This window comes from Nannospalax galili, unplaced genomic scaffold (genome assembly GCF_000622305.1).
Source record: "Nannospalax galili isolate Female #2095 unplaced genomic scaffold, S.galili_v1.0 scaffold259, whole genome shotgun sequence".
In the NCBI taxonomy this organism is placed as follows: domain Eukaryota; kingdom Metazoa; phylum Chordata; class Mammalia; order Rodentia; family Spalacidae; genus Nannospalax; species Nannospalax galili.
Window position 1 is genome coordinate 2,071,787 of NW_008344750.1, and position 21,254 is coordinate 2,093,040.

At 47.9% G+C, this 21,254-nt stretch overlaps 1 protein-coding gene across 2 annotated transcripts; it reads right to left on the minus strand.

The window, feature by feature from the left end:
- Nucleotides 1-20,863, minus strand: Sec14l2 (SEC14 like lipid binding 2). Of its 2 annotated transcripts, none has more exons than XM_008841057.3 (12): nucleotides 20,667-20,863; nucleotides 18,690-18,765; nucleotides 14,064-14,107; nucleotides 13,615-13,674; nucleotides 13,167-13,355; nucleotides 11,686-11,781; nucleotides 11,466-11,526; nucleotides 10,968-11,051; nucleotides 7,332-7,438; nucleotides 7,113-7,252; nucleotides 6,814-6,983; nucleotides 1-1,410 (listed from the first exon to the last, which is right to left on the minus strand). In XM_008841057.3, exons 1-12 carry the CDS (start codon nucleotides 20,718-20,720, stop codon nucleotides 1,280-1,282), a joined length of 1,212 nt encoding a protein of 403 aa, XP_008839279.1. In that variant the 5' UTR covers nucleotides 20,721-20,863; the 3' UTR covers nucleotides 1-1,279. The 2 variants fall into 2 exon arrangements, with proteins under 2 accessions (XP_008839279.1, XP_008839280.1); XM_008841058.3 differs by having other exon boundaries at nucleotides 13,167-13,326; nucleotides 20,667-20,822.
- Between the last annotated feature and the right edge of the window lie 391 nt (nucleotides 20,864-21,254).

A 21,254-nucleotide genomic window follows, 5' to 3' on the forward strand; every position in this document is an offset into this window, starting at 1 on the left:
TGTATTGAAAATTGCTTTATTCATTGGTTAATGTACCTAACGGCGTTGTAAACCAAGGCCAGAATATCCTCCTGAGTAACGTGACTGGAGCCTGTCAGCCTGGGCCCGCTATGGTCTGGGGTTCTGGGCAGCTCAGGCCATGGCGTTCGTTCTCAGGGCCTGTTGGCTCAAGTGCTGCAGTTGCCCTCTGCTCCTGGCTCTGCGAGCTGTTTGCCCGGCTTTTGGCCACCTGCCCGGGCAGCCTCCCTGCTCGCGTCCACATGCGCGGGAAATGCACTGCACCCCGTTAGGTGCCTCCACGGAAGTAGGCCTGTTAAGCCCTTGCACAGGTCAGTCAGGAAGCCTGTTGGCAGGCACTGTGGAAGACTCGGACTGGAAAATGCCCTCTCCAAGTGCTGTCTGGATCTCACTTGTCATTTTTGTCTGGGGTGCTGAAATGGAGGTTTACTAGTGGGAGGCTTAGGACCCACCCACAGCCTCATTGGCCCTTCCACAGCTGTGTTCCCTGGAGGTAATTACCCTTGTGCTTTTGGAGGTTTTGTGGGGGTTCTGTTTTGTTTTGCTTTATTTTGTTTTTGCATTGGAGCAGTAGCTCGGTACCAAAGTCCCACAAAGCTCTGCGTCACTGGCAGTCTTTAGTGATTAAACAGGCAGCCAGTGGGCCTGGCAGATGCTGAAGTTCGCAAGGGGAAAAAGAGGCCTGCCCATCTGCTTTCCAGTGGGAAGATCTGTGCTGACTTGGGCCACTCCTGAGACCAGGGGAAAAGCCAAGAGACACACAAGCCTTATGACAAAAACTTTGGAAGAGTTTTGGATCCCCACCATCACTCGTAACAGGCTGCTACCTTGCCACCGTCATTACGATCATGGACGCTTTCTTCCATGTTCATTTGGGAGCAAGTTTCTCTCCACAGCTGGTTTCCCTGAGTATTACATCCTGATCTCTCCTCTTTTTTTTAATTCCCTGCTGTCGCACTGTGCACCCCCCTCCCCTTCTTGTTTTAGCTGACACTGGGCAGGAGAAGTGACTGGGATTACAGGAGAGACAGATCCTATCCCGACAACTAGTCTCTGGGACCTCCTTAGTAATCTGAAAAGCAAGGAGACCCAATCTACCTATTTGTCGTCTTCTAATGGTAAAACCAAATCTCCCAGATCCAGTCTGAAGCCTTCCCTCCAGCCCAGTTTCTTTGGGCTATGAGGCTGTAGGAAAATGACTATTACAAAGAAACTGACAGGGAGACACTGGAGGACCAGGGCTGCTGCTGGAGGAGAGCTGTTATTTTGAGATGTTTGTCCCCTGCTGATTCATATTCTCTTCCGCAGCTTTATCTGGAAGCAGGACCTCCACAGTAAAACTGACTTTCTTGGCATGGATGAAGCTGTAGGTATTGTCAAACCGCAGGACATCTGGGGGAGCAGAAAACCAGACATTTAGGCAGTTCGACTAAGAGCTTGGGGCTAGCGATTGTGATTTTTACTGACTAAGCAAGGCAGTGTGGTAGGAGATGGAAGTAAAGGTAGCATAGTCCTTGACCTGAAACTCATTCTAGCTAGATTAACAATATGTTCATGGAGTGGAAAATAATGTATGACACAGAGCACCAAGTGAGATGAGTGACAGAGGATCACAACTGGAACAGCTTAGAAGAAAAGGGTCTCCAAGGCCAAATTCATGGCTTTTTAGACCAGGCAGAGCATGAACTGGGCTTTGAAAGGAGTGGGTAACAGCAGCAGCAGCAGTAGCTTGATGATGATAAGGCCTCTATGGAGGCACTGAGTTTGTAATCTATACGTGCGATCACACTCTCCTTCACAGCAACTCTGAATTCAGCAGTAGCTCTGTTTTATAAATAAGGTAAAAAGGGAATGGTGGAACTGGAATTTCCCTAAGGTTTGCATTCCTGCCCATGGTCCTGCTTGATTTGGGCCCTGGGAAGCCCAGTTCCATTCAGTTTCTGTACAAAATTTATGAACCAGAAACTTACCTTGTAGAAAGAGAAATGGGGCAAGGGTGCTCACTGCATGCCTGCCCATAATAATAAAAAGATGGAATATTCATCAAAGGAAAGTTGCCTAAGCAATTTGTGTTGTAATTCGTGTGCTGGAACACTGTTGTGATATAAAAGAAACAGCTTAGCTGAACATGGTAGCACACACCTGTAATCCCATCGCTTAGGAAGCCGAGGAGCCAAAGTTCAAGGGCAGCTTGGGCTATGCGCCAAGTTTGAGGCCAAGCTGGACAATTTAAAGGAAAGAGGGAGAGCTGGAAGGAAGGGAGTTTAGTGCCACATAATGATGGGGAGAAATTTCTAAGACACATCCTGAAGCCAAAACAAGCTGTAGAACAGTTTGTAACATTTTTGTTAATGTATGTAGAAAAATACAGGTGTTTGGGCTTTTTTATTTGTCTACACTTCCAGGTTCTCTTTGATGATGCCACTCTGGTCTGGCAGTGGTAGAAAGCGACAGGTTTGCTCAAGCCCTGTGGTGAGTTATATTTCAAACTTTCCTCAAATATATACCAAATGACAGACATAATTCTTGTGGCTGTGGCTGTGTGTGAGAACCTGCCCTGCTAATTATGGATGCATAGTCTTCCAAAAAGGAATGGAATATATTTGGCAGGATGACAGATAGGACCTGTTAGCGATGGTTTCCTCAGAGACAAGAACAGGGGCATTCATTTGGCAGAGAAAGCTTCTAAACCTTGGCAACTGAACAGGCTTAGTTTTAATCTAACTCTGTGCCTTCGACAAGTTGTTGCATTTCATTCAAATGCCCCTTTAGGAGAACTAAGCATGAAAATAAAAACATTAGCTTCGCCCCTTCCCTGCTCTGCTCTTCTCTCACTTATGTCAGTGATGGAAAAACAACAATTGTATTTATCTTAAAACTTAACCTTTTTTCCTGATCCTGGATAAAATGCATTAGCCCAACAGCCAACACAGTCCCCTGCTCCTTCCTGTCACAAAGTATCAGTCATCTGTTTTCCATCTCTACCAGAGGTCCTACCTGTCCCATGCTCCCTCTGCCCTGCATGACAGCCTTGGCAATCAGAGTTCATCACACTTTGATCTCCTTAGACCTGGATTGAGATGTCTTTGCCTAGCAAGATTTCACCCTCAAACACAAGAAAGGACTCTAAGGGAGGCACAGGAGAAGTGGAGGCACTGCGCCTCCAGAGTCTGCATGACTCTATGTGACACTGATCATCTATTCACAGGCTCATGGATGGATTGCCTACTTTTGTTAGGTAACTAACCCCTTTGAGAATCTGAAGGCAGCTTGCAATTTCAGATTCCCTAGGACCATTGTAGCTCCTCAGGGGCTGTGTCCCTAAGGTAAAGATGTTGTTCTGAAGAGAGGTGGGGCAGTAGGTGTCATCTTGCCTTCTCATTTATGTAGTGAAAAAATATGGAAATTCTAGGTCTGGGGCTAAAGCTCAGTGAGAGCACTTGCCTAGAATGCAGGAAGGCCTTGGTTTGATCCCTAGTACCTCATAATAATGTTCAAAATGAGTTCCTTTTATTTTTCTTTATATTACAGATTATATTGATTTTTAAATTGTAAGTGTAGATGGGTTTTATTATCTGAATTTTGTTTCAGAATGTAATGGGGACAGTAGCTACTATTTATAAAAGGGAGGTGTTTGTCCCTAGATTCAGAACCACTGCTCTAGGGAGTTCAGGGGCCCCAGGTAAAGACTTGCTCTACCTCACTTCCCTCATTTTATGGAGAAGGAAAACCAAATCTGTTATTTAGGGTCACTTGCTCAGAACACTCTAGGAGAGGTGGTGGCAAAGCTAGACTTTCTCAGTAAGTGGGCCACTTGGTACTTAACTGGCCTGTTTTCACACCAACACTATCTCACACCTTCCTAAGGGATTTCAGGTCTTCCAGACTACATTGTACCCTCCTGCCAAAGTCTATACTTTTCCTCAATCTTCCCATTCCTAGTTGAGCATTCCACACTCAGCAGGTCCTCAGTAAAGATTAGGTGGGAGGAAAAGGGTAAAATCAATCCAAAATTGTCCCCAGTACACCTGAACAAGGGTCAGACATACCCACATGTTCTGTTTCTTTATTGAGTGATCATATTCCACCTTTCAGGGGGTCTCCTGGTCCTCAGAGGCACTGCTGCCCACAGGTGAGCTTGTAACCTAATCCTTGGATCTCCAGACTCTGATGTCAACAATTCTGGCTCCAAATGACAGCTGATACCCCTCATTGACTTTATATCTTGGGGGGGGGCACTTGACATTGTGGCCTGACTTTGTTCCACCTATGAATGGGCATAAGCAGATCCCAGGCAGGGAAAGGCTTCTGTGGGGAATAGATCCAAGATGGGCTAAAATAAATTTGGGATTTCCAGACCCAAGCCTAGTTATGTTAACAGGCTATGTCATCCTTCTGCTATGGAGGAGATGCAAATGGGCCAGGGCTCTCCTGCTAGCTCTGTGACCTTTGGGAAAGTACTTCCTGATCTGGGACTCCACACTCCCTTTTGTCACATCAAGGATAAATGCCGTAATCATCTCTAGGTCAGTCTGTGACCAGGAGTCTCTAGTGTTCTCTTCTTTTGGTGTCTACACAAGTTACTTTGTAGGAAAGGGAACATCCCTTTTCTATATATCAGCTTCCTCATCCTTTAAAAAAAAAAAAGGCAACCTTGTGTTTAGAAAGTGCTTTCTCCTTTGTGGATGATAATACCTGGGCAGTGCTAAAGCCTTGTTCTTGCTGAAGCACACAGTCTACACCCTCCTCTTGAGACCTGGTTGCTCTCTAACAAGAATGCTCCCTGTCCCTAGGGAACCACAGTGTATCTGTGTGGGGGGACAGGAGCGACTTTGTGTTGCTGGATGGGAGGGAAGCCAGCAGACATCTGTGGGGCCAGTGAAGAGGCCTTGATACTGCCTCAGAAATGGAGCCCAGGGCTTCTCCCATCTTGTAGCATAATGGGAATGGCCCTGATCCCCCACTTGCTCTAATAAAAGCTATAATGGTAGCCACAGACACTGAGTTGCTTGCTCTACCTCTGGCATTATGCCATTCACCTCACAGACCTTATCACGTGTAATCTCGTATCTCTGTAAGATCCCAGTTGCAACAATCAGGAAACTGAGACTTATGAAGATTAAGTCACTTGGCTAAGGCCACATACCTAGCCAGTAGTCAAGTCTAACTCAGATCTGAGTATAAAGCCTTTGTTCATGCTTTTCTACCCTCAGTCCCTTGGCTCAGAAAGGAAACTAGAAATTTAGCTGGCTTGTGTGTTGCTATATGCATATACTTTTTCCACTTACAACTGTAGTACATTGTCACTGTAAAATGGAAGTATAGAAGGACCAGAGAGATGGCTCAGCAGTTAAGGGCACTGGCTGCTCTTTTGAAGGACCCAGGTTTGATTCCCAGCACCCACATAGTGGCTAACAACCACCTGTAACTCTAGTTCCAGGGGATTCGACACCCTCTTCTGACTTCCATGGGCATTGCATGACATGGGTGCACTTACATACATGCAGGCAATATACACATACACATAAAAAAATAAAAATAATATTTAAATATATGTTTACATAAATAGAAAAAAAATAAAAGGCCTCTGTAAGCATCCTGTTACCCTATAGTTAATGTAGATTTCCCAGAATTCCTTTCTGTATACATACTTTTTTTTTCAACCAAAGTGAATATATACCACATGCTCTTTCCTGTTTATCTGCTTAACATGTGTTAACATCTTAGCTGTCAGTGTATTCTCTTGAATGACTATATGGTGCTATTGTATGCATGGACCATAATTACTTATTTGACTTATGATGGGTTTTATAGGCTACCAGGAACATCCTGCTCCCTTGATCTTTGTGTGTTTTGTGTAAATGTTTCTGTAGGATACATTTCAGAAGTAGAACTGCTGAGTCTAAAGGAATTTTAATCAATAACAAAGTGAGCGAGGTTAGGCACCATTTCAAGTATCTGTTTGTCATTTTTATTTCTTCATGTATAAACTGCCTGCTCATGTCCTGTGCTTGCTCTTTGGACAACCTGGAGGTGACTGATGTTCAGAGGGTTCAAGACTGGCTTTTTACAGCATACCGCTCCCAATGGGATCCTTACACCCATCTAGTCAGATCTGCCTCTGTGGCCTGTAGCGGAGGAGCATCCACAAGAACTGTTTGGCCACTGGCACTGGCCTAATTAGCCTTGGACCCAAAAGCAGACTTTTTAAAAAAGGATTTATTTGGATTTTATGTATATAAATATTTGGCTGCAGGTATGTATGTGTTACCACATGTGTACCTGGTGCCCAAAGAGGCCAGAGAGAGGATTAGAGCCCCTGGAACTGGAGTTACAGATGGTTGTGAGCCACAATGTGAGTGCTGGGAACCGAAGCCGGGTCTTCTGCAAGAGCAGCCAGTGCTCTTAACTGCTGAGCCATCTCTCTAGCCCCAACTTTTTTTTTTAAAGACAATGTTTGTATAGCCCAGGTTGGCCTCAACTTGCCATTCTTCCTCAGCTTCCTAAGTGCTAGGATTACAGATGTGTGTCACCATGTCAAGCTCCCAAAAGCAGATGTTCTGAACTTTTGTGCTCACCTCTACCTAGGAGTATCAGGCAAGAATCCCACCCTGCAGTAAACTAGCTGGGTCCCTTTAAGCAAGTCACTGCACCTTTCCAGGCCTACTTTTCCTCGTCTGTGCCAGGAGAGGTGACTTCAGAGTCCTCCTTCCTATTCTAACACTGAGGAAGAGGGGCCTCACAAACAGAAGGGTGGCAGGGGGCTTCAAGCATTGTCAAGACCCGGATACTTACAGATGCCTGGATCACTGCAGGTAAGAGTCCCATCCTCAGGGACCATGTGGGAGTTGTACCTCTGGTTGGGCAGCACCTCTGTCATCTCCCCTGCCCGCTGCCGTTCTCCCATCTTTGTCTTCAGGAATATCCCAAAACCAACGTCTGCCCCCTCTGACATAAACTGCCACCTGCAGAGGACATCACCCTCTTAGACACAGCTCTACTTGTGTCCACAGCAACAGGCTTCTTCCACCCCAGCCTACACACTGGTACTATGAATGAAAGGCTCAGGTGTCCTAGAAGGGGCCTGGTCCTACCTGAGGACACAGCCAGGGAAAAGGATCTCATACTCCACTTGGTGGGAGGAGCCTCGGGAAATCTGCACGCTGTGCTCATACTGCTGCTTCACCTGGTCCCGCACGTAGTATTTCTTGGGAATGTCACCCCCATAGTTGATCTAGAATCAGAGCACAGAGTGAGCTGAGGTGTGCATTTCAGCAAGGATTCCCTGTTGGCCTCCAGCTGGCTGCCCGTACCTTGGATTTGCACTTGGGGTTTCCATCAGGGTCGGTCATGGTGCCTCCATATTCCACAGGCAACTGGTCAGGGCTGACATGTTTGAGTAAAACCTCCTTCCAGTTTGCTGGTAGGAGAGGGAAGGACAGAGACATGTCACTAGGCAGGATTTCAGCCCTGGTGGTCCATACTGTAGAGGTAGAAAAAACTGTCCGTTCCTAAAAAGGGGGTGTTCATGAGCTGGGTATGGCAACCCACTCAGCCTTGGTGCCATAGTGAGACTTTGTCTCAGAAAAAAGGAATACATTATGAGCATGTGCTACATGAACACTTCTACAGGGGGGTTGGCAAGCCATTGCCCAGAGGATGACCCTACTTGGGCCAGGAATCAGAAGCCCTGAGTTGTCATCATGGCCTCTGACCAGCTCAGCAACTTTAGGAAATCAGTTCATTCTGTGCTAGCTCTTCCTGTGTGCAGGGTTATGAAGGACGTAAAATGAACTAAGTGTGTATGAGAAGGCTTTGTAAACTGTGAAGAGCCCTGCACTCCCAGGAAGATGATACAAACATTAAAATACAAGCATTGTAGGGACAAAGAAAGCAGGGAAAGGCATTCCACGCAGAGGAATGTGTGGCAGACCAGAAGTCTTGAATCCATAGGGCCTGATCTAGTTAAGGCCGAACTCCCATCTCCTGTACTTGATCGGGCTCAGTCATGACTTATGTGGGCTTGTTTGGCTTTACCCCAGCCCCAATTTCACTTCTCCTGTTATTTGGGGCTGCTTGGTGGTTGTTTCTAAACAAATCCTCCTGATTAGAGACATTGACTCCAGAGTATCTGATGCTGAGAACCACTTCACCTATCCAATTTGCAAAGAAATAGCCAAATACAATATTTTGATACTGAAAACCTTTCCATGCTGACTATATAGATTATATGTAGGCAACACCTCCATGCCAGGGAGCCTCATGTCCTCCGAACCATTGACTAGAACCCTGTTGACAGTCCAGGGTCTGCCAACCCTCAGGTGTTTAGGGTCCCAAAATCATGCAACTCTTGGGAACACAATGTCTGTGGTCTTAGGGTGATTTCGTTAGCACTGCTAAGCTCCAGTGACTAGCCTTTAGTGAATTTCATCCCTCCTCTACTGAAGACCCTGTTCATTTACAGTCCGCCTGAGGCAAGTTTGGTTGAAAGAGTTTGAAGTGTGGGCAGAAGAACAGACTGAACCTCCTACGTAGCTCTGCTGCCAGGAAACCAAACTGTCTCACGCATATGGTGGGTGGTAGCAAAGGAACCAAAAACCATAAAAACCTTTTGCTCTGATTTTGTTATTTCTTTTCCAAGCTAAGCAGGAGAGCTGGGATAAGGCCAGGAGAATTCTTCCTATCTTACAGAGAGTAACTGAGACTCCACAGGGCATCATTGGTCACTACCAAAGCTAGGACTAGAATTCAGAAGTCCTGTACTTTATTATTGAAAACAGAATCTCACTGTGTGGCCCAGGCTGGCCTGGAATTCACCTTGTAGCCTTGACCTGACCTTCCTTTGCCTCCCCAATGCTGAGATTTCTTAAATGCATTTTGGGGGGTTTTAATGAGAGAGAGAGAGAGAGAGAGAGAGAGAGAGAGAGAGAGAGAGAATTATACTAGTTTTATTTAAAAAATGAGAGAGAGAGAGAGAGAGAGAGAGAGAGAGAGAGAAAGAGAGAGAGGAAGAAGAAGAGGAGAGGAGAGAGAGAGATCTTCATGTAATATGGCATGGCACGTTTGGAGGTCAGAGGACAACTTTTGGGAGCTGGTTCTCTTCTTCCACTGTGGGATCCTGGGATCAATCTTAAGTTACCAGGCTTACATTTTGACCTGATGAGCTGTCTCACCAGCCCACATTGTTGTTTAGAGACATGGCCTCACTATATAGCTCAGGTTGGCCTTGAACTTAGGATGTACCCCAGGCAGACCTGGAGCTTGAGATTCTCTTTCCTCATTTCCAAAGTGCTGGGATTATAGATATGCACCACTTTCCCAATCCAAAGTTACCACTCACTTGATCTTGGCCAAATGTCCAAGAAGCAAAATTGGTACTATGTCATCTAAAGATGGACCTTCAGAGACCTTCAGAGTCACTACTACCTACTGCCAGCTCAACTCCACAGCCTATCCCAGTCTTCCTTTCTAGCCCACCACTCCACTTCCTACCCCCAGTTAGCTTGGTTCCTATGTGTCCTGGAGGGTTTGGGGGGGTCACATTTTCCCATGTGTTCTGATGTTCTCCCCACTGCTCTACATATCCAATCACTGCTTATCTGCTTATCTGCCAACCTCATTAATCATTTATCTGTTTTCCCAGTGGGATCCGCTTACTCTGCCTGCTCATGAACTTGGAGATTTCCCCAGGGTTCAAGCTCTATTCTTTCCTGATAGTCTTAACTATTCTCAAGGTTCTGCCTGCTACCTGAATTTGATAACTCCCAAATCTCCAGCTCTAAATTTTCTCCTAAGCTTCAGACTCTTGGATTCTCAACATCTATAGGTCTTGCATAGTCAACCTCTAGCTCATCCACACCTCTATGAGTTTTTCCTCTGGTTGAACAAATGCATCATCCTGCACTCAGTCACTCATGCCAGACACCAAGGAGCATTCTAAATTTCTCCTTCTCCCTTACCTTCTCCATCCAGCCAATTGAGTTCTGCTTCCTATGTAAGTTGTAAGTACAGCCTTTCCTCTTATCTCTGTTGCCACTACCTCAGTGCATGCTGTCTCTTGCATGGCCAACAGCAACAGCATAACATACAAACTGGTAATCTGTCTTTCACAGCCTTGGCCAGAACAGTATGACAGTTGAAAGTTTGATCATGGTACTGCTAAGAACTCGTCTCTGGTTCCCAGTGACCTGTAGAGTCATGTCCCAGCCTCTGAGCATGGTGCCCATGGATTCTATGCAGCCTGGCTCCTGGCTCTCTCCCCACCCTATCTCTTGCAGCACCCTGCCTCACATTCCATGATAACTGCCTTAGGTAGGCCCTTGCTTTGTGCTCCTCTTTCTGCCAAGCAACTTCCTACTTTGCCCCATATGTCTGACTTGCTCATACTTCTGTGTGTAGCGTAGGTGGGCATGGCCCTCGCCAGCTCAGGTGGGATGAGTGTCCCTGCTAAGCATGACTGTGAACTCTGGTTCCCCTTTCTTCCATTTATCATATCAAGCTGATAAATATGTTTGTGTCTCCTTTCCCTGAGAGCTATTCAAGGCACCTGGCACCTAGTCCTGAGCCTGGCATAGCAAAGGTGCTTGCAAGAGTGGAACCGCTCCTAGCTGACCCAAACTGACCTCCATGCCACCTTCTTGATGCCCTTTCTAGTGCCTTCTTGTTCAGATCATAACTTTCTATAGTTGTCTCTCCCCCTAATACTGTAAGGCCGCTTAAGGACAAGTATTGGAACTTCATTCATCTTTGAATCTTCAATGGTGAGCCCAGTGTTTGCTTCTAGCGTATCTGAAAACAGATGGAAAGGTCCAGCTCTGTTTCCACTTGCCCCTGTGTCCCAACTACTACCAAAGCAGAGGATGAGCCTTTGGCCTGGATGCTATGGCCACCTCTCTAAAACCAGACCCAATTTAGAGTGCACACCAATCTGTGGAGTTAGGGCCACTTACCTCCCAGGACCATAATCTTTTTACGAGTGTCCTCACTCAGGAAGGGCTTGATGAGGTTATAGGCCACAGGAAACAGCTTAGGGGCTGGAAGAGAGACCAGACCATATGAGGCCAGAAGCAAGGATAACTCAGTTGCTGACAGCATCATCTACTATTCACCTCTCTGCAGCACCAACCCCATATTGGCACCCATGTCCCCTAGTATTATGGAGTGAACATGGGGGCAGCCCAGGCCTTGAGGTTCAGCCTGGTATGTTGGAGATTTAGTTCCCAGTCTATACATGGGGTATGGCCGAAGGATCTCCTATCACATCACTAACTCACATTCTATTGGGCCAGATGACTCACAGGAGGCAATGAACGGTAAAGCATCTGTACAGGTCAAGGTCAAGCTTTTGAATATGTCCTTTGACTCACTGTTTTACTCAGTCTGTCCCCAAGTAATGTGTTTGACCCCTTGTTCCCATTTGGCTTCTTCACCAGAAATTCCCAGCTTACCTTTAACAACAAACAGACGCTTCAGTGTTTCAGGATAATTTTCCTCAAACATGCAGAGAAACTGTGGAAGCAAAATTGCTGTAGTTCCAGTAGGCTCAGGCCTCTGTGCCAGTCAGAGAAGTCCTGTTTCCTCCAGGCTGGAATCTGCCAACACCACACCCATCCTCTGGGAAGCCTATCTGAGAGGTCCCCTCCTGCTCCCATTCTCCTTGCTCCTCACCTCTCCATAGGCTTCCACAGCAGGTTTCCAGAGATGCTTGAGGCCAAGTCCTTCACAGTCATAAATCATGGTGATGGTCTCTATTTTCTTCCCCAGCTACAGGGAACAAACAGACAGCAGGAAGACACATCACTGTCCTGCTGCAGAAACCCAGCCCAAGTCAGAGCCAATGCTGATTGTATCAGGTACCAACAGAGTAACCAGATCAGGTCTGACTGGGTCCAGGGCTTTCCAGATGGAGATAATGACCCTAGGTTGGAACTATGACTTAGACAAGTTGTTCCTCCCGTTGGGTCTCCATGTTCTCATCTGGTAAATGATTGGATGGGTTGAGATCACAGATGGGACCCCCTCAGTCCTGCAGGTTCTCATGCTGGCCTCCCTCTTTGTCAGAATCACCATATGCTCCCTGGGCAGCACCCATGTGGCACCTGGACATAAGCTACCTCTCCTTAGGCACGGAGGCTCTGTGCGACCTAGACCCTAAGGAAGCACCCAGGTTGACTTGCTTCTATGTCCCCAACCCCTCTGGTTTCTGCATTCAGTAAGCTCTTTGTGAGCATTTACAGATGACATGATGAAATGTCCCCCAAACTTTGACATACCCTTTGGAGCTGCTGGGAAGAAGGCAGGCAAGAAAGCCAGGTGGCAGTTCCAGCTTTTGCCTTGGTCTTTTTCTTTTCTTTTTTAAAAATTACATTTTTAATGGTGTGTGTGTGTGTGTGTGTGTGTGTGTGTGTGTGTGATATTAAACTCAGAACCTTTTCTGTGCTGGGCAAGCTCTCTGCCATTTAGCTACATCTCCAGCTGTAGTAAATTCTTGGGTTTGGGATTTTTATTTGTTTCTTTGCTTTTTAGTGTCTTACTATGTAACCCAGGCTACACAGCCTCAAATTCAAGATCCTCCTGCCTCAGACTTTTGTTACTGACATGTTTGTACACCACTTCACCCTGCTGCAGTGCATTTTTGTTTTTTGTTTGTTTTGGTTTTGATTTTGCAGTACTGGGGTTGGACCCTAGGGCCTTGAGTATAATAAGCAAGTACTCTACCAGCTGAGCTGCAACTTTAGCCTTGGAGTGAATTTTTTATGAAGTAAATTTATTCAATTTAAAGGACTGCTTTTTATTCTGAGACTATACCATTCCTATAGTTTGGGATATTATGACAATAGTAGTCATTTAAAGTCATTATCAAAATGAAAATGTGACAAGTTGGGGGTGTAGCTTAGTGGAGTGGTAGAGTGCTTGCCTAACATGCACAAGGCCCTAGGCTCAATCTCCAGTAGAAGAGAGGGAGAGAAAGAAAATGGATTGGCAACATTATGTTAGTCTACAACTTTGAGATTTCAGGTCCATAAAACCCAAAAGTCTGAGCCTCAACCCTGAGGCTGTGAGTCCATCCCTCTGTACAGCCCTGCTTCTGCTGAATGGAGTGCCTGCACAATGGTCAATTCATTCATGATACCAAGCAGGCCACCCACCTTTGTGGTCTGGTTGGCACACTCCTGCAGAAGCAGCTCACAGTCCCGCATCTTGGTCCTAAGCAGGTCCTGCTTGGAGGCGGAGAACAGCAGACCCTTGGCATCCAGAGGCCCAATGATGTCATACCAGACTGGACAGCCATCCAGGTCATAGCCACACCTGCCCCCAGACAGATACTGTTGGATCACCTGAGCAAAGACATGTAGAGGCACTTGGTGGGCAGGTTTAAGGCATCCATACCTTCCCTGATCCCAGTACTTTACTATGGGTTCATCAATCTCTTCTACCACATCCATTGGTTCCAACCAAAACCCATTTTGAAACCACAGTGACTCCTTTGATATTGTCAGACCTGTCCTCTGAGGCTCTCAGTCCAAGGGACCAGGATATTCACTGGGTCTAATAAGCATCCTCCCCTAGGGATAGAATGGGATCATTTGTCCTCACCTCTGGAGGCTGCCAGCTGATGATGTTGTCAATGTCCTTTTGCTTCCGGAACTCCACATGCTGCAAATGCACAAAGATTTAGAAAGCAGGATGTGAGAAGGGAGGGTGGTGGTTCTAAATAGATGCCTAGTGATGAGTGATAGCATGAGCTGACCACCAGACCATGGGTGACCCCTAGAAGACCCTAGACAGGAGTAGAAAAGGTGACCCCCACCTTCATCAGAGATCTCAGCAAGATCATCATTCTCGGCTGGTCCAGAAGTAGTAAAGCTCTGTGTTTCCAGGGAAGGAAACACACTTTGTCCCTCAGGGATAAGGCAACAATGGTTGGCTAACAGATATATCACACAAGCCAAAGACTGTAACTCGTGTGGATGGGGAGTGGGCAAAAGAAATCCAGGCAAGATGTGACTCTGATGTGAAGAATTGATGTAGCAGTGGGACCTCACCTTCCGAAGCATGGCCTCCGACTTCTGCAGGTCAAAGCTTCGAGCTGTAACAAAAATATGACCAGGTTAGGCCATCAGACTACATGTCCAAGGATGCAGAAATCAGCCTGTTTCTGGATTCAGGTCAGCTCCTCTTATGGATTTCTGCAACTCATTGTCAGATCTGATTCTCAGAGGGCCACCACTGAGAGCTTGTGAAACACCACAGCCCCTGGGTTTATGGGATAAGCAGATCATATTCAACGCAGTTGGGAGGGCAGGGCATTGTAACCTTGGGGTCAGAGTATCCTAGTGGATACAAATCAGGTAAAGGGTCTTATCTCAGAGAAAGTGAACCCTGGATCCCTTTATCAATTGGCCATCCCCCTACAAGGATAAACCTTTATCTCCATAGTCTAACATCCAGCCCCAAGACATTGGCCCACAGTTCAAAGATGAACATAGCTGCCCCAGAATGAGGTGGAGCTAGCAGAACACCTCAGTGAGGTAAAGGAGTCAATGCTCCTCCAGTCAATGCTGTCATTTCCCTAAAGGATCCACACAAAGAGTTCCTGAAAAGTGTCTGAATCAAAGCTTACCTGGTCCCACACTCTATTTTAGGCATGTAACAAGTTGCCCTTCTCAAGACACAAGGTCTTGAACATACAATCTCACTGTCCCCCAAGGCCATTTGCTCCCAGATAACCAGAGTGCCATCTGTACCTGTTTCTTGTCTTTAGCTACAATCTACTCCAAAGAGGCCTTTCTGCCACCTGACAACCCTCCCAAGATGTGAATTCTGTGTCATCACCCTGGCCATCCTTGGAGCCTTTCATTGTTTCTCATACTCGGCTGCAGGACCATCCTAATAATTTGCCTTTGGGTATTGTCCACCTTGCCAGGGCCCCTCCTCCCTAGGTGAGCTTTCCAAGCTGAAAATACTCCCAGGTGTTGTTTGCCTTCTGCAATAAACCCTAAGAATTCTCTTGGCAACAGTCATGGCTTTAGCTCAGGTGGAGCTTAGAGTCAACTGAAACCCCTAAATCCTTCACACCTGTGATCTGACTAAGCCCCCAGTCCCTCCATGAAGAGGAGGGACCCTCCATGCATCCCTCTCAAATTTCATCATGGTGGCCTGCTTTGTTCCATCCTTTGAAGTGTCTAAGCTTCTGATTCATTTGGCCATCTAACCTATAAACTGTTTCTCCTGGCCATACATCTTCTGTGGATTTGATGAACATCTGCTGACAGTCCTGGATGTTGGACAAACAGGCTGCCCTCTGGAATGTCACTGATCCTTTCATCATTGCTACTGTGAAATCCAGCCCTCTCTCTGGAGCCAAGAGGGTATGTCAAGAGGTCTGACCAAAGCTGGGTGTGGTACCTTTAGAGGCTGAGACAGGAGGATCTCGAGTTTGATGTCAGGCTGGGCTATCTACGAAGTTCAGGCCAATCTGGGCTACATATTGAAACCCTTCTTAAGAAAGCAAAAGCTGGGTGTAATGTTACATGCCTTTAATCGGGAGGCAGAGGCACAAGCAGGTGGATCTCTGTGAGATCAAGGCCAATCTAGTCTATATAGAAAGTTCCAGGCCAGCTGGGGTTATAGGGAGACCCTGTCTCAAAAGGACAAAGAAAGAAAGAAAGAAGGAAGGAGAGAGAGAGAGAGAGAGAGAGAGAGAGAGAGAGAAATGATAAAACTGGTTTTGCAACCATACTCTGTCTCCTTGTTTAAAAAGAGAACAGACTGATCTAGGGCAAAGTAGACAGTACAGAGGTTTTTGGTCAGCAAGATGGCTCCATGGGTAAAGGAGCTTTCCTGAATTTGATCCCCAGAACCCATGTAAAGGTAGGAGGAGAGAACCAATTCTACAAAGTTATCCTGTGACCTCCACATGTGCACAGTGACATGCCCCGCCCTACAAAATCATGTATACACACAATAATAGTACATTTTAAAATTTTTAAAAAAGAAGGAAAAAGAACAAGAGGGTTGGCCATTGCCACAGTCATTATGGACGCTGGACCCTTCCTGGCAGAACCAGGCAGCTGCTCTTGGGAGCTGGTAGCCTTGGGAATTTCTTCCTCATTCTTCCTGTGTCATCTGCCAGTCTGGGGCAGATTTCAGAAGAATTTAAATGGGTCTGCATCTCAGCAAATCTTTTGGATTTTACCTTGGAAAAGATATTATATATTCCTGACCAGATCAGCTAAGAAACTAGAAATCCTAGTAAAGCAGCATCCTCTTGTGACAGAGGAGCTGGATCATGAAAATGGGAGTTTCCCAAAGAAAGGACACCCCTCTAGGGAAGACAGTCTTTATCTCCCTAGAGAACAGGGCCCAGGAGCCATAAACTCCTTATCTAGGGGAAACCTCTCCAGTTAACCCTTATCTGCCAGAATCTAACATCCAGGGTCTTCCTCAAGGCTTTCCTTATCTGCCTAGTGCTCCCCATGCCAGTTGAATTAGACCTCTCCAGGCTCCTACTGCTCTGCTCAAGGGCAACTGAATGCCTGACATGGGGTACTGCACCATAACCCAGCCCAGGAACAGCCATTCTGGGCTCTAGTTTGCCCATAGCCCATAGTCTATCCCTATCTAACTACAGAGATCCACTCAGCCACACCGCTTCCTCTCAGGGTTTCTACTACCTCTTTGTTCTGTCTTGCTCACTGGCCCTCTTTGTTGGGGTACCCAGAACTCACCTCCAGCCAGAGAGAGGCAATAGGGATTTGTATACCCGCTGGAAGGCCAACAGAAAACTGAACCCCAAGCTCATACCACATTCTACTGCAAACATCTCCTTCAGAATCAAAAAAAGAAAGAAAAACTTTTTTTAAAGGCAACAAAAACCCCAATTCAAATTCATAATAGGGTCTGACTAGGTCTGAGCTCCTGCCCAGAAAATGTGAAGCACAAATAAACCACAGAGGAGAAACTTCCTCTGTTTTAAGAAGCAGAACTTGGAACCAGGGTGTAGCTCAGTGATAAAATGCTTGCCTGACAGGCACCAGGCCCTGGGTTCGAACCTCAACACCGCAGAAACAGAAAACCAATTACGAAGCAGAGCTTGGCTTCAGGGGCAGCTGTGCAAAGGGATGCTGTGGCTTACTGGGAATCTGGAGTCCTAGGTTCCGCCCTGATTGTGTTCTGCATTGCCTGTGTGCCTTCAGGTAAGTCCCTCCTTTATCTGAACCTCAGTTTTCTCATTTGGAAAATGAGAATGACTAATACTCTGGTATTCCCATGAGGGTATACTCAGTGCCAGATGTGGGCACTTGGTGAACCATCAAGCCTCATACAATGGGTTATCCATCCCAGGACTCTGGTAGCATATTTAGCGTCTGGGAGACCAGCTGCCAGAACCTAAGCCAGCCTGTGCCTAAATAAACCTAACTGTTCAATGGCTCTCTGGAACCGCTCTCCTAGCAGCAGCTCCATGGTTGGCTGGATCATCTTGCGGCTGGCCCTTTAAGGAGGCCACTGTCTTCCCACTCTCTCCACCCACTTGCTTTTAGCTCCAGTCCTTCAGAAAATGCTGGGCCAAAATTTCCTCAGCATGGACTGACTTCATCGCCACCCCCACACTGCTCCTCCACCCTCTCTAGATGGACTTAGGGAGGGATAGGATCACAACTGTGAAGGGAAATGGGCAGGTGACACTTCCAGAGGCCGATGAGACCCACGAGACTCTCCTGGGTACACCTGCCCTTGGGTGTTTTTACCAGGCCTTCAAGAGTATGCCAGCTCTGGAAAGCAAAATAGCAAAGGAAATCACATCTTTTCACCTGTCCCAAGACTCCAAGGGCATGGAGATGTATGGATGTGTCTACAAATAAATTGCAGGGCTTGCACTTCTACATGTTGGGATAGAATTCTACATCACAACTGGAGCTCTGCTAGTCAGAAGAGACTTTCCTTATGGCAAAGTTTTTATAAAGAAAAATAAAAGTGTGTCAGAAGAGCTGGGAAGGGTGGCACATGCACTGAATGACAGGAAAGGAGAGGGAAAGAACAAAAAGGTCTAAGGAGCCAGGGACCAGGCCAAGTCTGATTCTGACACTAGCAGCAATATGGTCCCATCATCCCACAGGTGGATCTTGTCATATTATATCTTGCAAAAGGCAAGGCACTCTGCCTAATCCTGTTCTCCCAGAGGAGGAACCAGGAGAAGATCTGTGACCTTGGCTCAGGTGTCACAGCCAGGCTAGCATAAGCTAGAACTAAAATTCAGGGCGCTGGGGCCTGGCAGGGCGTTGTCCCCCTTCAGTTCCCATATACCCTGCTTTTCATTCAAGCTGCCAGGGCCAGGACCCTGGTTCTAACCTCAACTCTGCCTCCAACTTCCCACATAATGGGGCCTTTCTGGGCCTAGGTTTTCCTCCGTCTGCAGAGCAGACACATGGAATACATGGACAAGGAGCTAACAGTCCACACCCAGACAGTCTAGTTTCCTTTGTGCCTGCAGCTCACCTAGCAAGTCACTTCACATCTCCGAGTATCTGTGTCCATATCTAATAGAAGGGCTGGGGGACTGTGGCTGCCAGACAACTGTTTCTCTTAACTTGCCAGGGTTTCCAAGGGCCATCAGTCTGTTTTCCAGAACTTGTCCCTGCCCTAGCCTCCCAAAGACCCTCTTCCCTCACCTCGGAGCCAACGAAGGAGAAAGTAGTCATCTGGATTCGGCAGGGTGGGCAGCACATCTTGGACATTTTCTCGAAACTGCAGGGAGAGGCAGCTGAATGAGTGGGAGGTCCCCCATCTGTACTCTACCCAGAGGGCTCCATAGAGACCTTTGCCAGAGCCTTCTTTTACATACCAATCCCGTAGACACACTAAGTGCAGGCACTGTGTGGGGTGCCAAGTAGCAGAGGCACTCACTTCACTTATGAGCACATCTCCACATCAGTCTGCTGGGCAGGTTGGAGTGTTCCCAGCTAACTGAAAGCAGGCACTATGGTACATGCTATGGTAGATGCTGTCTGTACACCTAGCACTCCATATGTGCACAACACTGATCTTGGCCCTGTGTCCTATAGCTCAGACCCCCTAGAAGTATCACTGTCCCCATTTTACAGATGAAGGAATGGAAATTCAAAGAGGCTAACCAACACATCTACAATCACACAGCTGGGTTACAGATCTGAGGCCAGATTCCACTGCAGTTTTCTACCCCCATGGTAATGGAACGGGGTAATGGAGAAGAGGGTGGTCTCAAAGGCCTTCACTCAAAGATGCCATTTGAGCTGAGTGTGAAAGACTTCAAAAGTAGAAGAGGGAGAGAGATGGACAAATTCAGATGGAGAGGACAGCTCCAGCGGGAAGCCACGAAAAGGGAAAAGTACCAGGAGAGCTAACCAAGTGAGATGGACAGTGACCCCAAAAGACAGCCACACCGACCTCTAATCTTTCACTACCCAGTAGGTGAGCAGGCCCCTTGCTGCTCTCCCCAAGCCTCCTGCCCCAAACAGTAACCTTTTCCTGGTCACTGACCTGTAAGACACCCCTAGAGGGGACCAATGAGGACTGGCCACCTCTGCCCCTTGCCTAGGTCAGCAAGGTCAATCAGACCCTCCCATCCCCCCAAAGCAGCTCCCAGTGCTAGAGACAATGATCATCCAAACAACAGTTGGAAGCCATCCCTCACCAAAGACCCTACCTAAACCCCTGGTTTAATCCACCTAATCCCATCTCAGCCAGACTTCTCCTGTAGATCAGCAGTGAATTTGAGATGAAGAAGACTCAGCCTGGGAAAAAACTACACACAGCGGGTGACATCTGCTGTCCTCCTCCTAGAATAGAAAGCTGCCCAACTGTGGAGCCTCCAAACCTTGGGGCTGGATCCCACCAACTCTGGCCCAGGGCAACTAAATCTGCATTAGTGGGGAAGAAGGTCCAGCCCTTGAACTTGAATGGAGTAGATGGGCCTCTCCTCTGCCCAAGTGCCAAGGCAAAGCCTGGTCACATCCTTGCCTTCTAAGGAGCATCACCTAAGTCCCTTGGCAGGCAAAAGTCTATGTTCTATAGAAGAGTTCTCAGCGAAACTAACCCAACCTAACGGGTTTTGGAGCATCTTTGACTTCACACACAGAGAGGTGCCCCATTCAACATCCGGGGGTCCAATCTCCTTTCATTTAACCAAAGAGCAAACAGGACAGAGCTTTGCCCAAGGTCGCACAGTGACTTGGTACCTCGCAAGCGCTATGGGAGTACCTAAGGGGCTGTCCAGGTCTCTTCCATCTGCCACTGCCCCCACAAGAGGAAAACCTCCCGGAAATGGGAGGAATCCTGGTGCTCTGCCCCTGTCCCACGGCCCGGCTGCCAGTCCCTGCCAGCCCGAGGATGAATGTTGCCTTTGTGCCCTCAGCTGCCTCCGAGGGCTTCCAAGCAACCACTTCTTCCCAGGTGGCACCGCCAGGGCTGCTCCGGCTGGGGACTGCGATGACCAAACTTCCCGAGGTCCTCCAGACAGAGCGGGAAGCGGTCCACGGGCCCCGGGCAAAGTGAGGGCGACCGGCTTCTGCTCCCTCTGTCGCCCGCCTGGGGGGGTGGGGGGAACCGTCCCTCGAAGGCGCTTCCACCCGGAGGGCGTGGGCCACAGCCCTGAGCCGGGGCGGACTCACCTTGGCCAGAGCCTCCTTCTGTTTGGGGCTCAGGTCTCCGACTCTGCCGCTCATCCTGGCTCAGCCTCTGGGCGCGGCGGTTGCGGCAGCTGATGGAGCTCCGACTCACTTGCCTCAGCCGCTGGAGTAAAGTCCCAGCCCTTGGCCCCAGCCGCGGGGACTGGTGGCCAAGCCCCGCCTCTTAAAGGAGCCCGAGGGGCGGGGCCAGACACGCCGAGGCTCCGGAGCCCACGCGGGTCCCCTCCTCGGTCCCAAGGTCTGAGACGAGCAAGCGTGCCCACCGGGACATCTGAGCTTCTAGGGCCGGGTTCCTCATCCCAGCAAAGAGGAGGGTGAAAGGCCCCACTGGCTAAAGACTTCTAAGATCCGACGCCATATGGCAGAATCTGGCTGCTTCTTCAATACTTCCTTACCCAAAGATGTAACGGAGCTCTCCTGGTGCTCCCTCCCCAGAAGGGATGTTGCCTAAGTGTTCTGCCTCTAGGAACTCTGATGTTGACTCTCTGAGCTGTTGCTGCCCACCTAACATGCCATTGTTTATGACCACTGCTACCAGCCCAGGTTGCAGCCCTTCGGCTGGCATCCAGG

Excerpts from the sequence above, each read along its gene's own strand:
- Sec14l2 (XM_008841057.3), bottom strand. The coding sequence starts at position 20,720 with ATGAGCGGCAGAGTCGGAGACCTGAGCCCCAAACAGAAGGAGGCTCTG. Across the intron at positions 11,527-11,685 it reads CTGTGGAAGCCTATGGAGAG|TTTCTCTGCATGTTTGAGGA; the intron begins GTGAGGAGCAAG and ends TTGCTTCCACAG. Across the intron at positions 7,439-10,967 it reads AAAGATTATGGTCCTGGGAG|CAAACTGGAAGGAGGTTTTA; the intron begins GTAAGTGGCCCT and ends CTCTCCTACCAG.